Source organism: Megascapheus bottae, chromosome 37 (assembly GCF_031878675.1).
Source record: "Megascapheus bottae isolate mThoBot1 chromosome 37, mThoBot2.hap1, whole genome shotgun sequence".
Lineage (NCBI taxonomy): Eukaryota > Metazoa > Chordata > Mammalia > Rodentia > Geomyidae > Megascapheus > Megascapheus bottae.
In genome coordinates this window covers 2,494,373-2,511,467 of record NC_143545.1, presented here as the reverse complement: position 1 = coordinate 2,511,467, position 17,095 = coordinate 2,494,373, and the positions used below count along the sequence as shown (strand labels likewise).

Genomic DNA, 17,095 nt, shown 5'->3' with positions numbered 1-17,095 from the left:
AAGAAGCCCCAGTGGTTCCCGCCCTCCCTTCCCTGGGTCTTTTGAACTGCGAGAAGTCTAAGTAGCTGGCTGCAAGTGCCTCTGGGTGCTGTGGCAAGAAAATAGGTGCTCAACTAAGTCGTGTGACCTGGCAGGTCTCTCCTCTTCTTCCTCTCCTTTTCTCCTCCTCTTCTCTTCTTTCTCCTCCTCTTCTTCATCCTCCTCCTCCCCTCCTCCTTCTCTTCCTCTTCCTCCTTCTCCTTCCACTTGCCTGAGGCCTACACCGTGAACTCAAGGCCTCTGGTACCATCCCTCAGTTTTATCTTTTCACTCAAGGCTGGTGCTGTACCACTTGAGGCAGGCCTCCAGCCTAGGTTTTTGCTGATTATCACAGACTCTTTTCTGCCCTTAGCAGGCTTTGAACTTTGATCCCCAGATCTCACCCTCCACATTAGCAAAGATTACAGGCATGAGCCAGCCCACCGCTGCCAGCCATTCTTGGTTTTGAACTGAAAGCGCTGTGTGATGGTTTAGGAAGGATAAAATTTTGCCAGAAACGGGTAAAATGGAAGTTCAGCCGACAAGGAAATGAAACAACAGGGAGCCAGCCTGGCCAGAAAAGTTCCAGAGACTCTGAGCTCCAACAAAGCACCAGAAAGCTGGGAGTGGTGCTGTGGCTCAAGTGGTAAAGCACCAGCCTTGAGCACAGAAACTCAGGGGGGGCCTGGGGCCTGGAATTTGGCCTAGTGGTAGAGTGTTTGCCTGGCATGCACGAAGACCCAGGTTCGATTCCTCAGTGCCACACACATAGGAAAAAGCCGGAAGTGGTGCTGTGGCTCAAGTGGTAGAGCTCTAGCCTTGAGAAAACCCCAGGACAGCGCTCAGGCCTTGAGTTCAAACCCCAGGACTGGCACCCAGAACAGAAAATAATTGATTGGATATATTGAAACTGCACGAACTCACGTAACAATGAAATTCCCATCGGTATCCTGCAATCCCCCAATAAGCTAATCTATAAATATCCCTCCCTCAACTACCATTAAGCTGTGGGACACATGTTTTTCCATAAGCTAATGAAAGCAAATAATAATGCTTTTCTTTTTTTAAATCTCCATGCGGCATCCCCTTAGTTAAACAGGCAGAGCACCGGCTTTGCAAGTCCTAAAGCCCCAAGTTCGAATCTCACACTGGCTGGAAAAAAATAAATAAAAAATAAAAGTGCTGGCTTTGTATCTACCAGCATAATTTACCAACCAAACACCAAAGAAAGTGACCCATGGTTTTCCATGGTGGAGGGGACAGGTGGTAGCTCGTGGGAGTTTCTTTTATTTTTTTTCTATTATTTTTCTTTCTTTAAAAAAAAAAAAAAGAAAAATCAGCCAGGCAGAACCACAAGCAGCCAGCGAGACGAAAAGTTCTGGGCAGAAACCGGGACAGCAAAAGCAAATATTGTTCATATAAATAGACAGTAGAGCCTGTCATTTCCTCCATCAAACCGAGAATTGCTTCACTTTCAAAAACTCACTGTGGTTTTTTTGGTTTTTTGTTTTTTTTGGTGGCTTTTTTTTTTTTTAAATAAGAAGCTGATTAGAATTTGGGGGCTTCATTTTTTTTTTCCTCCAATGTATCCCATCATTTTATTTATTTAGTGTCCGTCGTAGGCCTTGAACTCAGGGCCTGAGCACTGTCCTTGGGTTTTCTCAAGGCTAGAGCTCTACCACTTGAGCCTCAGCACCATTTCCAGCTTGTTGGGTTTGTTTTTTTTTCTTGGTTATTTTGGAGAGAAGAGTCTCGGACATTCCTGCCTGGACTGGCTTTGAACCTCCATCCTCAGTTCTCAGCCTCTGGAGTAGTCGGGGGGCGGGGGGGAAGGTGTGAGCCAGGTTTTCACTCATGAGAGAAGATAATTTCTTGTTTATTTTGCCATCCCCCCCTTTCCCTCTCCCTCTCTCTGTCTCTCTCTCTCCCTCCTTCCTTTCCTGTCTCTGTCTCTCTCTTCTTTCTCCTAGACAGACTCACTAGCAATGTCTTGTCTTCTAAACATGACAACTCACAGAAGCCACCTTCCTGCCTTCCACGCGTGACGGCGGCGTGTGCGTGTGTGCGTATGTGTGTGTGTGTGTGTGTGTGTGTGTAGAATCCTTCGTTCATTTGGAGCCGCTCTGCCATCTAAGCTGCTTCCACAGTCCGCATCTCAACGTTTTTCATCTGGAAAGTGGAATCAGCTTCTCCTGCCTCTCGGCTTTCCATGAGATACTGCAGCCAGGGTGCTTCACGTGGGCCTGGAGCAGGATACACGCCTGAAAAATAGTGTAAACATCATTTGTTCACTTTTTTTTTTCCAGTCCTGAGGCTTGAACTCAGGGCCTGAGCACTGTCCTTGGGTTTTCTCAAGGCTGGAGCTCTACCACTTGAGCCACAGCAGCACTTCTGGCTTTTTCTGTGTACGTGGTACTGAGGAATCGAACCCATGTTTTCGTGCATGCTAGGCAAGCATTCTACCACTAAGCCACACTCCTGGCCTTGTTCACATTTTGCATACAAATAAACTAAAACACTGAGCATTAGGCAGAATTCAAAAACCATGGTGGATTCCAGGCTCTGGTATCTCAGGTCTGTCATCCCAGCTCCTCCTGAGAGCTCAGGATCTCAGTTCTAGGCCAGCCTGGGCAGGAAGGTCCATGAGACTCTGATCTCCAATGAACCTACAGAAAACCAGAAGTGGAGCTGTGACTCAAGTGGTAAAGCACCAGCCTTGAGCCAAAGAAGCTCAGGGACAGCGCCCAGGTCCAGAGTTCAAGTCCCAGGACTGACAACAAGAAAACAATCTGTTTCTTGAGATCTTTGTACAGATCTAAGATCTTTCATCTCCTCTCCCTCCCTCCCTCCTTCTCAGGGCTTAGGTGTTGGTCCTTTCCCTTTCTCACTCAAGGCTGGCGCTTTCCCATTTGAGCCACAGCTCCACTTCCAGCTTTTGGCTGGTTCACAGGGCTTTCCTGCCCGGACTGCTTTCAAACCTGCATCCTCTGCTCTCAGCCTCTGGAAAAACCAGGATTACAGGCAGGCACCCAGGTCCCAGGCTTGGGGACAAAGCGTTGGCTTCCCTGTCTCTCCCGACAGAGCTCTGGGCTGTGGTGGGGCCAAAGCTGAGTAATTTCTAGATGTTTTCACTCCGGGCCCCTCAACTGTTTTCAGACCCCCTGAGAAAATGCAGTGACCTGTTTGGCTGCAAAGTGAGAAAAACAAAAGCTGGAGAATGGAGAAGTTGAAACAATCCCAAAACCATACTTTTCACCCACACAGACCCCCTTTTTTTTTTTTGCAGGGGTTCTCTTAAAAAACAACCAAGTATCAGATTGAGCAATGGAATTGGGGGCGAAAGATAGCAAGCCCGTGGAGGGGGTTGTTGAGCCCCTAAGTCACAGGACCAAAGGTCCTGGAGATTTCCCAGGGGGCCTCTGGGCCTCCTATCCCAGCCCCGTGGTAAACCTCACCTGGCCTTTTCAGGATGAATATTAATGTGTGAGGTCCAGATGTGGAAAACAACTGGACTAATCACATTCTTCTCTCGTGAAGAATCAAACAAAGTGGAATTCGGCACAAACCCCCACGGATGCTATTTCATTCCTCAAACCTGGTTGCTTTTTCACGGCTGCATGGTATCTCTCGGATACTGTGCTATAGTTCAGATTCTTGCCCTGGGAGTTTGGCCTAGTGGTAGAGTGCTTGCCTAGCATGCACAAAGCTGTGGGTTCGATTCCTGGGTACCACAGATGAAGGAAATGCCAGAAGTGGTGCTGTGGCTCAAGTGGTAGAGCCTTGGGTAAGCTTAAGGACAGTGCCCAGACCTGAGTTCAAGTCCCAGGACTGGCAAAAGTAAAAAACAAAACACTGGCTTGTTAGGCTACAGCCCCAAGCCACTGCCACAGCTGGAAACATCTTTGGAATCTATGTTTTACCTGAATTATTTGCATGAGTGGGAGGGCTGGCTCAAGTGCTAAAGCACCTGTCTAGCAAGCGTCAGATCCAAACTGAGCCAAGCATTGACGGCTCACGCTTATCATCACGACCTGGGGATGGTGGTTCAAAGCCAGCCTGCGCAGACACAATCTATGAGACTGATTTCCCATGAGCCAGCAAAAAATAAAGCTGGAAATGGAGCTGTGGCTCAAGTGGTAGAGCACCAGCTTTGAGTGAAAGCTCAGGGACAACGCCTAGGCCTTGAGTTCAAGCCCCAGGATTGGCAAGAAACAATTCAAACAGTAACAACAATCGTGCAGTTGTCAGTCAACCATTCCATGTGACACCCCGTCCTCCTCCACTGATCACACTTTGTGGGGGACAAGGGGGGGAGGGGGAGGAGCTCGAATTTGAATGCGAGGGGCTCATGCTTGAGCAGCCAGAGCAGAGAGAGGACACTGCTTGAGTCTACGCTCCCGAGCCCCACTCTTCTCCAGGACTGAGGAGAACTCCCAGGTCGCCATGGACAGGTAAAGGGGGTGGAAGTTCTGCGGTTTATCTGCCCACTTGCTATCAGCCACACGAGACGGCGAAGCCTTCGCTTTCTCTGCTGTGGGTGGAAGCTATGCAGAATTTCTCTTTTCTAGTCCAGATCTGCATCCCGGCTTTTGGTTTGGCTGTGACTTCACCCGCCGGGGCCTGCAGGGTCCCTTGACCTTTGCGTTGCTCTGCTGTATTGCAAATTGAACAGGGGGCAGGAGATTCGAACCCTGGCTCCAGCTGGCCTGGCCACGTTCCCAAGATGAGCTGGCACAGCCTTCTTCAGACTCAGGCTGGGAAATTGGTGGCAGCAGAACTTTAAATAATAATAATAATAATGTAGTTGCGATTTTCCTAATAATCCTGTAAATCTTCTATGAGGAAACCACGCAAAGCCAGCAACCAGTGGCGCACACCTGTCCTCCCAGCTACTCAGGGGGCTGAGATGTGAGGATGGAGGTTCAAAGCCAGCCTAGGTAGGAAAGTCCGGGAGACTCTGATCTCCCTCACACCAGTAGTAAAGGCAGAAAGTGGAGCTGTGACTTAAATGGTAGAGTAGCAGGCTTGAGGGGGGAAACAGCTGAGAGACAGGCAAGGCCTGAGGTAGGGTGAGGAGGGGGGAGAGACAGACAGACAGACAGACAGACAGACAGAGGTCCATGGCAAATGTTTCTAAGGAGACTTTGCTGAAATTATTTACTGTGGTATAGAGGTGTGTGTGTGTATGTGTGTGTGTGTGTGTGTGTGTGTACTGGGGCTTGAACTTACAGTCCAGCCTCTGTCCCTTAGCTTGAAATTCAGTCCTTTTTTTGGGGGGGAGGGGTTAAGCTGCAGAATCTTCTAGACTAACCGGGTTAAAAGTCAAGAGACGGAGCAAAAAGCCAAGTTGCTCAGGCCAGGTGTGGCCCAGCGTGCAGTGCCATTTCGATTGGCTTGCCTCGTCTTTCCACCAGACCTGGAAAAGAATGACTGTTGTGTGTATTGTGTGTGTGTGATGTGTAATGGCTATTGTGTGTGTGTGTGTGTGTGTGTGTGTGTTGTATATGGCGTGTGTACTAATACTAGGACTTGATCTCAGGACCTCTCGTTCTTGTTTGGCTTTTTCACTCAACACTGGTGCTCTACCACTTGCACCACAGCTCCACTTCTGCCTTTTTGCTGGTAAACTGGAAGTAAAGAGTCTCCCAGACTCTCCTGTCTGAGCTGGCTTTGGATTGTGATTCCAGGATCTCAGCCTCCTGAGTTGCCGGCGTGACAGGCGTGAGTCTCCGCCTCTGGGGCCACAGTGCCGCCATCACGCCAGTGACACAGGTCGTGCAGGTTATTTTTAACTGGTTCGTCTCTGGTTTGCATGGCCCGGGCGGGCAGCATGGCGCGTTCTGCCTCAGAAAGCACAGCTGTTCCAGCAACTGTCACCATGCCAGCCTCGGCTACTGAGACCAGCCCTGGGCCCGGGCCCACCTTCCCAGGTCCCCAGGAAGCTGAGATGAGAGGATCGCAGTCCAGAGCCAGCCCAGAAAGTCCAGGAGGCTCTCATCTCCAGCAAAAAACCAGAATGGAGCTGTGGCTCAAGTGGTAGAGCACCAGCCTTGAGCAAGGAAGCTCAGGTATGACACCCAGGACCTGAGTTCAAGCTCCACAACCAAAAGAAGAAGGAAGAGGAGGAAGAGGAGGAGGAAGAGGAGGAGGAAAAAGAGGAGGAGGAGGAGGAGGTCAAAGATTATGTCATCCATTTCTTTCTTTTTCGTGGTTCTGGAGTTTGGACTCCACCCCTGAGCTCTGTCTCCAGACCTCATATGATCCATTTTATTTCTTTCTTTATTTTTGTGGCCAATCCTGGGGCTTGAACTCAAGGCCTGGGCGCTGTCCCTGAGCTTTGGTTTTCTTTTTCTTTTTTTTTTCCCCTAAAGGCAGGTGCTTTACCACTTGAGTCACAGCTCCACCTGCAGGTTTTTGCCATTACTGGAGATGAGAGGATCAGGGATTTTCCTAGCTGGCTTCAAACTAGGACGCAAACTTCTAACCAGGTCCCCGCAGGACCCGTCCGCGCCACCAGGACCCATTGGGTGTGCAGGTGTCAGGGAGAGAGAGGCTAAATTACAATCTATATATTATATGTATTTATGTTTATATACACTTGCCGGTCCTGGGCCCTGAATGCAGGGCCTGGGCACTGTCCTTGGGCTTTCTCGAGGCTAGAGCTCTACCCCTTGAGCCACAGCTCCACTTGTGGCTTTTTCTGGGTATGTGACACCGGGGATTTGAACCCGGGGCCTCGTGCGTGCTAGGCTGGCGTGCCACCACTCGGCCACGCTCCCAGCCTTGGAACTTCCTGCCCACCTCGTTCCCACAGGTGATGGTGGGTGAGGACGAGCGGGACGGGGTGGGGAGTGGACAGCTCGAGGCCCCGAGGTGGACTCAGAGCCAAAGGTGGCGCAGGCCGGGCTTCCCTGCCTTGACCTCAGGGCCAGCCAGGCCGAGACAGGATGGCGGTGGTGACAGAGGTGGTGGTGCCGGGGTGGATGGTGGTGTGAACGGTGGTGATGGGGATGGTGGTGGTGGTGACAGAGGTGGTGGTGCTGGGGTGGGTGGTGGTGGTGACAGGGTGGGTGGTGGTGGTGGTGTGAATGGTGGTGTTGGGGATGGTGGTGGTGGTGACAGAGGTGGTGGTGACGGGGTGGATGGTGGTGTTCTGGATGGCGGTGCTGGTGACAGCGGTGGTGGTGGGCAGGGGCCTGCCGAGCCCCCCCCCGACCCCCCCTCCGCCCCCCCCCCCAGCCTCCTGATGAAGCAGCGCAAGTTCCTCTACCACTTCAAGAACGTGCGCTGGGCCAAGGGCCGGCACGAGACCTACCTGTGCTACGTGGTGAAGCGGCGCGACAGCGCCACCTCCTGCTCGCTGGACTTCGGCCACCTGCGCAACAAGGTGGGCGCCGCAGGGGGGAGGGGAGAGGGGGAGGGGGAGGGGAGCGCCCAGGGACCCCCGACCCCGCCTGACCCCCACGCCTGACCCCCCCACCCCGCCTGACCCCCCATCACCGCCTGACCCCCCCCCCCGCCCCCCCAGAACGGCTGCCACGTGGAGCTGCTGTTCCTGCGCTACGTCTCCGACTGGGACCTGGACCCGGGCCGCTGCTACCGCGTGACGTGGTTCACCTCGTGGAGCCCGTGCTACGACTGCGCGCGCCACGTGGCCGACTTCCTGCGCGGGAACCCCAACCTGCGCCTGCGCATCTTCACCGCGCGCCTCTACTTCTGCGAGGACCGCAAGGCCGAGCCCGAGGGGCTGCGGCGGCTGCACCGCGCCGGGGTGCAGCTGGCCGTCATGACCTTCAAAGGTGCGGGGCGGGGCCGCGGGGGCGGGGCCGCGGTCTCCGGGGCGGGGCCTCGGGGGCGGGGTCTCGGGGGCGGGGTCTCCGGGCGGGGTCTCCGGGGAGGAGTCTCTGGGGGGCCTTGGGGGCGGGGTCTCCGGGGCGGAGTCTCCGGGGAGGGGCCACGGGGCGGGGTCGCAGGGGGCGGGGCCTCTGGGGCGGGGTCTCGGAGAGGGGCTCGTGGGCGGGGTCTCAGGGGGTGGAGTCTCAGGGGAGGGGTCTCTGGAGGCGGGGTCTCAGGGGAGGGGCCTCGCGGGCGGGGTCTCAGGGGGCGGGGTCTCCGGGGCGGGGTCTCGGGGAGGGGCTCGTGGGCGGGGTCTCAGGGGGTGGAGTCTCAGGGAGGGGTCTCTGGGGGCGGGGTCTCAGGGGAGGGGCCTCGCGGGCGGGATGTCAGGGGGTGGAGTCTCTGGGAGGGGCTCGTGGGCGGGGTCTCAGGGGGCGGAGCATCTGGGGCGGGGCCTTGGGGGCGGGGTCTCCAGGGCGGGGTCTCAGGGGACGAAGTCTCAGGGGAGGGGGTCTCGGGGGCTTGGTCTCTGGGGCGGGGCCACGGGGGCGGGGCCTCTGGGGGCGAGGCCTCAGAGGGAGGGTCTGGGGCGGGGCCTCTCGGGGGAGGAGTCTCACGGGGCGGGGCCTTCAGGGACCAGGCATCTCGGGGCGTGGCCTCTAGGGGGCGTGGCCTCCATGGCCCGCCCACCGCCAGAACCGCCCCCGCCCCGCTTCCTGCCGCTGCACTGGGGAATCGCTTCCATTGAGCTCAGCTTCCTGGGTGGCTGGGACTATCGTTATTATTGTCAGTCTTATTAATTTATTATTGTGTTTATTATTATTGTATCTGGGTTGTCCCGTCCCTGCGTTTCTTTGGCTCCGGCTGGCGCTCTACCCCTTGAGCCACAGCGCTACTTCTGGCTTTCTGGTGGCTCACTGGGTGAGTCTCACCGACTCTGATGCCCGGGCTGGCTTTGATCCGCCAGCCTCAGCTCCCAGCCTCGGGAGTACCTGGGGTCACGGGTGGACCCGCCCTCCCCACCGCTGCTGACCTTTCCATCCTTAGGACAGGCGCAAGTGCCGGGGTGTGGGCCAGGCCGCCAGGCTCACCCCGCCCGCGGGGATCTGGGCGTGGACGGGGGGTGAGGTCCGACCCAGCGGCCGGGCCGGCCAGGGTGAGAGGCCTGGGTTCCATTCCCAGCACCGGCAGCCCAGCCAGCCAGCAAGCAACCACCACCAAGGCGCAGGGAGGGCCGGGAGCCAGGCCGGGGTGGGGCCGGGCGCGGAGCTGGGGCGGGGCCTGGCTGAGATCAGGCCAGAGCAGGGCAGGGCCGTGCGGAGGCCGGGCCGGGCGGAGCTGGGCGGGGACTGGGCGGGCGGTGGGCGGGGTTGGGCGCCGGGCGGCTCGCGGCGGGCCTTCCCTTCCTCCGTGCGGGACACAGGAAGACCGGGTGGAGCGCCAGCCTCGAGCCACAGAGGCTCAGGGACGGCGCCCGGGCCCCGAGTTCAAGGCCCACGACTAGGCAGGGAAGGAGGCAAAGGCGGTGGGCTGCGGCCCAGGCCCGGCGACAGAGAAACGGAGACGCTGGGGTTTCCTGGGGTGTTGACTGGAGACTTTCTACCCCCCCACCTCTGTCCTCCTCCCGATCCTCCTCCCCATCCTCCCTCCCCCGCCCCCCTTCGTCGTGGTCGCGGTCGGCGTGGAAGATTACTTCTACTGCTGGAACACGTTCGTGGAGAACGGCGAGCGGACATTCAAGGCTTGGGACGGGCTGCACGAGAACTCGGTGCGCCTCTCCCGCCAGCTGCGCCGCATCCTCCTGGTGAGCCGCCTGCGCACGCGCGCTTCCACACTGGTGCACGCATGCGCACGCGCGCGCTTCCACACTGGCGCACGCTTCCACACTAGTGCACGCATGCGCACGCGCACGCCTCCACACTGGTGCACGCATGCGCACACGCGCGCTTCCACACTGGTGCACGCATGCGCACGCGCGCGCTCCCACACAGAAACACAGGACCTGTGAATGTATTTCTAGATCACGTTACCTATTTATTAATGAATAGATACATCAATACCTGTATGGGTCATGTTACACGCTTACTACGGATTTAGACAAAGATGGTATCATTTATATTGTCTATATGTATATAATTGTTAGATATATTTCACATTATACCTGTCGTCTATCATCTTTAGGTTATATATTATACACAATAAAATATATACTACATCACATATCTATTCATATATAATATATTCTAGATTTTATGTTACACATTATTATAATAACATTTCCTAGTATATATTATATGTCATGCAAGTGTTGTATATCATATATCAACATATTATAATATTAATAATATATTCTATGTCATATAGATATTTATATATGACAAAATATACGTATATAATGTTTAGTCATATAATATATGTCATAAATACTTTTATTGATGTACAATGACATAGTTTATGCATTTTATGTTTAATATATAGCATTTTATGTTTAATATGTAATGTTATATATTACAGTAAATTATATTATATAAGTTTAGCTAATATATATTATTGTGGGGCTTTTTTTTTTTGCCAATCCTGGGCCTGAACTCAAGGCCTGAGCACTGTCCTTGGGTTTTCTCAAGGCTAGAGCTCTGCCACTTGAGCCTCAGCACCACTTCTGGCTTTTTCTATATCTGTGGCACCGAGGAATTGAACCTAGGTCTTCGTGCATGCTAGGCAAGCACTCTACCACTAGGCCACGCTCCCCGTCCCTGGGTTGTTTTTTTTTTTTTTCACCTGATGCAGTTGCTTTCCCTCCCCTCTCGTCTTCCCTTCCCCTTTTTGCTTTTCTTCCTTCCTTTTCTGTCACTGCTTCTCAGGGTTGCCCGTCACCTGCTTATGTTCTACCCCCTGAACCACACCTCCCACCAGGCTTTTTGCTGCTTGCTTGGGGATAGGATTCTCAAGGGCTTTTCTTCCTGCTGCTCTCTCTCTCTCTTTCCCTGCCTCTCCACCCCTTCTGTCCATGGTACTTTCTCTGTCTTCTGCCCCTCCCACCCCGTGTCCCCACCCGTGTGCCCTGCGGGACAGTGACCAATGCCTCTGTTCTTCCCACAGCCTCTGTACGAAGTGGACGACCTGCGAGAGGCCTTCCGCACACTGGGGCTTTGATGAACGGCTGATGGACTGTTCCCACCGGGAGTGGACAGAGCTACCGCCCTTCACGCCTCTCCAGTGCCTTCTTCCATCCTCCTGGTCTTCCAGTATAGAGAACAAAATCCACTTTCTCTATATATCTAGTCCCTGCCATGCCGGAGGCTGAAATAGGAGGATCGCTGTTCAAGGCCCAGCCATGACCAGGGAAAGCTCAGGAGACTCTTTAAGTCCAGTAATCCACACGTGGAAAACTCTGGGAGGGACAGTGCCCAGGCCCTGAGCTCAGGCCCCAGGACTCACACACACACACACACACACCCAGCAGGGCCTCCACTGATGAGATCCTGAATCACCCTCTCCTGGAATAATAGAACAACTTCAGGACCACCGGTTCCTCTGGCTGATGAGAAATCCAGCCCCCCTCCCCCTTTTCTGGAACCCCTGCACTCCTGTGTGGGCGCTGAGCTGTTTTCTTTGTGTGTGACATGTTTGTGTATTTGTACATAGAAGGATTTGGAGGGGTGGGGGGGTTATCTACACAGTCACCCCGGGGTGACATTAATAAAGGACTAGAAAAGGGACTCTCTCAAGACTTTCCAAGGTGGGTAGCACAGTCCTGTAATCCCAGCTACTCCAGAGGCGGAGATAGGAAGACAGTGTTGGGTAGCCAGCCAGGGAAGGAAAATTCCACAGGGGTCTTTGTCTCCAGCAAAAAGCTGGAACAGAGGTGTGGCTCAAGGGATAGAGGGCTAGCTGTGAGCGGTCCTGAGTTCAAATCTCAATACCAGCATAAAAAGAACACCTAGAGGAAGCCAATAGATCGTATCCCAAACTCCACCCTGGCTTTCCAGAAGCTTTTCCACAAGTCAGCGGGCACCGTGTGAGGTCACCAGGTACTGTGCACAAGTACCCAGATCTGGTGACTGCTGGGCCCCAAATCACATTCCTTACCCAAACCAAACTGGAAGCCATAATAAATATTTATTATTTTCAGGTAGGAAGTTGCAGAGTGGATGAGGCGAGGTGGCAGGAAACCGCATACTATGTGATATTGCTATCTGGGAAAGTTTCTATTGTTTGTTGTTTGACCCAGGAAACTCACTACAGACTGGCAATATAGTGCCATCTATCACCCCAGCTGCTATGATCTGAAGATCACGGTTCGAAGCCAGCCTGGGCAGGAAAGTCTATGAAACTATTATCTCCAATGACCCACCAAAAACAGCTGTGGCTCAAGAGGTAGAGCACCACCGGCCTTGAGCAAAAAAAAAAAAAAGAATAAAAACAACCTCAGAACAGCACCAAGGCCCTAAAGCTATGTCCTAGCATTGGCACCAAAGAAATAAAAGTCTTGAGCTTCTCGTCTGTAGCTTCTGCCTGGCATCCCAGCTACTCAGGAGGCTGAGATCTGAGGATCACGGTTCAAAGCCAGCCCCAAAGAACCTGAGACTCTCCGATTAATCACTAGGAAATGAGAAGTGGGGTTGTGACTCAGGGGTAAGGCGGTAGCCTTGAGCTGAAAAGCTCAGGGACAGCGTCTAGGCCCAGAGTTCAAGCCCCATGACCCACATACACACACATACAATGCTCAGAGACAGCACCCAGGTCCTGAGTTCCAGGTCCAGGATTAGCACCAAGAAAAAATGAAGAAAGAAAAAGAAAAAAAGTCATTGGGGATTGCTCAGACCTGGAACTCAGGGTTTTCATAGCGGAGCCTCCTGAGGGCCAGTCATTATAGACATGTGACAACATGCCCAGGGCAGAGACTGAATTCTCTGAGGATCACAGTTCAAAGCCAGCCAGGACAGGAAAGTCCCTAAGACTCTGATCTCCAAAGAACCACCATAAAAGTCAGAAGTGGAGCTGTGGCTCAAGTGGTAGAGTACCAGTCTTGAACCAAAGAAGCTCAGGGACAGCGCCCAGGCTCTGAGTTCAAGCCCCAGGAGTGACAAAAAAAGAAAAACAATGGAGGAAGGGAGGGATTTGCCAGGACTCTTGCTGGTAATTGCTTGGTGTGCAGAATGTCCTCTTCATTTCCATGGCAAAACAGGCAGCACCAAACCGGCAGCCAAAAGAAGCGGAAGTGGAATCGTTTGGAAATGGCAGTTTGAAGGCCGAAGTGAGAATTGGGCAAACTGGTGCGGGCGTTGTTTTGTAATCTGTAAACAGCATGGAAGGTTCTAGAACAAAACAGAAAGATGATTCTTTCCATCTTGGAAGGGGAAAGGGGGGTCCATGTTTTGTTTGTGTCCATTCTGAGGCTTGAACTTGGGGCCTGGGTGGCGTCCCTGAGCTTTTTCCACTCAAGCCTGGAGCTCTACCACTTGTGTCACAGACCACTTCCAGCTTTTTGCTGGTTCTTTCAAGAGTCTCACAGACTTTCCTACCCAAGCTGGCGTAAGCCACCAGCACCCAGCATCAATATTTTAATATAATTATTACCATGAATCAGCAAAGGTGTAAATGGGAAAACTATTGACCCAGAATTCAAGTAAGATTGCATAACTGGGAGCCTGTTATCCCAGCTTGTCGGGAAACTGAGATCTGAAGATCAGGGTTCAAAGCCAGCCTGGATAGGAAAGTCCATGAGACTCTGATCACCCATGAAAGCACCAGAAAACAGGAAACGGAGCTGTGGCTCAAGTGGTAGAGCCCCAGAATTGATTGAAAATGTGCCAAGCCCTGAGTTCAAGCCCTGAGAGAGAGAGAGAGAGACATTTGTGCAGTGAGAATCTTTGTCCCTTGAGGAAACTCACGTGGAGAATGCAATACAGTTCCAAGGCATAGCGAGCCATGTCTTGAGGAAGATATCTTGGCCAACATTCTTCTTGCCCGGGAGGGTAGTTGACAAAATTCTTCCAGCAGTAACTGTGCTCTGAGGAAACAACAGCTCGACTGGTTCAGCAAATGACAAGTGTAAACCCATCCCAGCTAACTCAGGAGGCTGAGATCTGAGGATCACGGTTCAAATCCAGCCAGGACAGGAAAGTCCAAGAGCCATCAGAGAAATGGGCGTGGCGTTGTGGCTCAAGTAGTAGAGCGCCAGCCTTGAGGAAAAGAAGCTCAGGGACAGCGCCCAGGCCCTGAGTTCAAATCCATTCTCCTCTTTCCCTCTCCTCCACCCCCCGGCCTCACTGGCTGTTACCTTGAAATGTCATCACAAGGATATTGACCCCCCTGTGACAGAGATCTCGCAGTCCCTGGCGATTCTGTTCATGTCTGTGGTGAAACAGCCGGGCGACATAAATGACCAGAGATAGATTAGGGTGCTGGCTCAGAAAAGCACCGATGGCTTTGCAGCAGGCACTGCAGGGACTCCAGGACAAGAACCAGACTATGGTGCAGTGCATGGAGGGGTGGTAATATCTCCCCGAGGTCAGGTGCTGAAGGAAATTCACTTCCACGTGGTTACTGGCTGTATTCCGGCCTGTTTCCCGCCAGACTTTCTGAGTCCTTTTCCATCTGATTTCATACAACAGGCAGGCTTCTCGGCGCATTTCCCGGGGGTTGAAGAAAGCCTCGAACTCCCAGGGCTCAATACGCCTCCTGCAACATACGACATGCACCAACACATACCTGTAGTCCCTGCTCCCCTGGAACAAGACCTGAAACATGGAGCCTCAGCTGCTTTTTCTATTATTTCATTGTTCTGTGTGTGTGTGTGTGTGTGTGTCCTGGGTCTTGAACTCGGGGCCCGAGCGCTGTCCCTGAGCTTTTGTGTTCAAGCCTGGCGCTCTACCACTTGAGCCACAGCTCCGCTTTTGGAGTTTAACTGGTTCGTTGGAGAACAGAGTCTCTTGGACTTCCCTGGTCAGGCTGGCTTTGAACCTCGATCCTTAGATCTCAGCCTCCTGAGTAGCTGGGAAGACAGGCGTGAGCCACCAAGGTTCTATTCCATCTCCAAGTTGTAGGCGTCAGTTGGTTTGAATGGCGGTGTCTCTCACACATACACACGCACACACAGAGACAAAGGTTTTTCTCTTAGGTCAGGATAGGATCTGATCATTCGCTAATCATATGGTTCCAGTCTTGAATTTAGATAGAAGTGTGTTCTTGCCAGGTGCTGGAAGCTGAGGTCTGAGGGTGGGGTTCGGGTTCAAAGCCAGCCAGAGCAGGAAAGTCTATGAGACTCTTATTTCAGTAAACCAGCCAAAAGCAGAAGTGGAACTGTCGTTCATGTAGTCAATCAACCACCCTTAAGTGAAAAAGCTCAGGAACAGTATCCAGGCCCTGAGTTCAAGCCCCAGGCCTGGCACAAAAGGAACAAAAGAGAATGAGAGCAAGACAGAAGACAGAGAGAGAAAGAATTCCAAGGATGTAGGAGCAGAGGTAAATCACAATAATCTTACAAAGTGAACTTGGAAAGGAAGGATGGTAACAAGTCATAGAAGAAGCAAAGAAATGTGTAAATCTAGCATCTATGCTTAAATAAATCCATCGATTCTTAAATACATCCCACCGTGCAGAACCAGTAGTTAACTTACCTCAGCGTGGCATCCACAGCCGCAGGAGCTGTGGACCAAGAAATGGCTGTCAGACCACGCTCAGATCTTAACTCGAGTGTCCAGAAAAAAGGGCCCACATATGACATCCCAGCCATTCGGGAGGCTGAGATCGGAGGATGGCTCTTAGAGGCTGACCTGAGCATGGAGTCCAGGAAATTCTTTCTCCAACTACCCACCAAAAAGGTCACAAGGGAAGCTGAGGCTCAAGGAGTAGAGCAACAGCCTTGATCAAACGAAACTACCCGGGGCCCTGAGTTCAAGCCCCAGAACACACACACACACACACACACACACACACACACACACACACACACTATGCAGCCTAACAGGTGTGGTTGAAGACACCCACTGTCTTTATTCCAGTGACACGAAGAAAATGAAGAATCATCATAGGTGCTCAGAACCCACAGAGTAAAAACAAAACACGAGGTTCCCCACCCCCCAGGCAAAATGAAACACAAAATGGAAAAATCCAAGAAAATGGGCTTTTGGAGGGGCACCCAGATCCCCCCCTCCTACCTGACCCGGAAGCCATGTCGCTCTCTCTCTCTCTCAGTCTCTGGTCTTCTCTCTCTGCCATTGGCACTGAGCAATTTGAGGCTGCTGCCAGCAAAGTCTGAACTTTTGTACCCTAGGGGTGCCCTTGCCACTGGGCTGGGCCTTTGGGTGACTTATCTCCAGCTGTGAGGAGTGAGTAACTAGCAGGAAGAAGAGAGAAAAGGGCAGGGAGTGGGGGGTGGAGATTCGCAGATGAGGTAACTATGAAGCTCCTCTGTGCTGATTCTGGGGGTTCAGGTCTGGAATCCCAGCCACCCAGAAGGCTGAGATCTGAGGATCAGAGGTTCAAAGCCAAGCTGGGCAGAAACATTCCGGGAGACTGATATCTCCAATGAAAGCAGAAGCAGAGCTGTGGCTTCAAGTGCTACAGCGTGAGTGAGCAAGATCCACTCAAGGCCAGCACCCCAAAACACAACAAAACGTCTCCGCCTAGTTCTGGAAGAAGAAACTGAAACTTAGAGGAGGTGTGGCTGGCGTCCATCTGATATCTGGCCTTCAGGAAGTAAGGAAATAACATTAAGCCTCTGCGTGTGTGCGTGTGTGCGTGTGTGAGTGTGTGTGTGTGTGTGTGTGCTGTGATCTTCAGATCTCAGCCTCCTGAGTAGCCAGGATGATTGACAGGTGTGAGTTCCCAGCAAACTTATCATTTTATTTTCAGACGTGTCCATCCTGGGATTTGAACTCAGGAATGTCATGCTTTTTGTTTGTACTTTTCTTTCTTCTCTTTGCCGGTTCTGGGGCTTGAACTCAGGGCTTGTGCGTTTGTCCTTGAGCTTTCTCAAAGCTAGCACTTTACCACTTGAGCCACACCACCACTGTGTACTTTTCCTCTCTAGGCTGGTGGTCTGCCACTTGAGCCACCATTTCACTTCCAGTTTTCTAGTGGTTCATTGGAAATAAGAGTCTCATACCCAGATGCCCTACTGCAGAGGAATGGATACAAAAAATGTGAGTTTATATATAAATTCTACATAGCCAACAGACAAGATAAAATAATGGCATTCTCAGGGAAGTGGAGGAATCTAGAGCGAATCATGTTG

General features: G+C 52.6%; 2 protein-coding genes across 2 annotated transcripts; one reads left to right on the top strand and one right to left on the bottom strand.

Moving 5' to 3' along the window:
- Positions 1–4,408: 4,408 nt before the first annotated feature.
- Aicda (activation induced cytidine deaminase) lies at positions 4,409–11,989 on the top strand. The gene is made up of 5 exons (XM_090325240.1): positions 4,409–4,469; positions 7,258–7,405; positions 7,547–7,817; positions 9,543–9,658; positions 10,954–11,989. The coding sequence occupies exons 1-5, from the start codon at positions 4,462–4,464 to the stop codon at positions 11,005–11,007; spliced, it is 597 nt and encodes a 198-aa protein (XP_090181366.1). The 5' UTR covers positions 4,409–4,461; the 3' UTR covers positions 11,008–11,989.
- Positions 11,990–12,448: 459 nt separating this feature from the next.
- Apobec1 (apolipoprotein B mRNA editing enzyme catalytic subunit 1) lies at positions 12,449–14,626 on the bottom strand. The gene is made up of 3 exons (XM_090325241.1): positions 14,138–14,626; positions 13,749–13,867; positions 12,449–13,172 (listed from the first exon to the last, which is right to left on the bottom strand). The coding sequence occupies exons 1-3, from the start codon at positions 14,604–14,606 to the stop codon at positions 13,023–13,025; spliced, it is 738 nt and encodes a 245-aa protein (XP_090181367.1). The 5' UTR covers positions 14,607–14,626; the 3' UTR covers positions 12,449–13,022.
- Between the last annotated feature and the right edge of the window lie 2,469 nt (positions 14,627–17,095).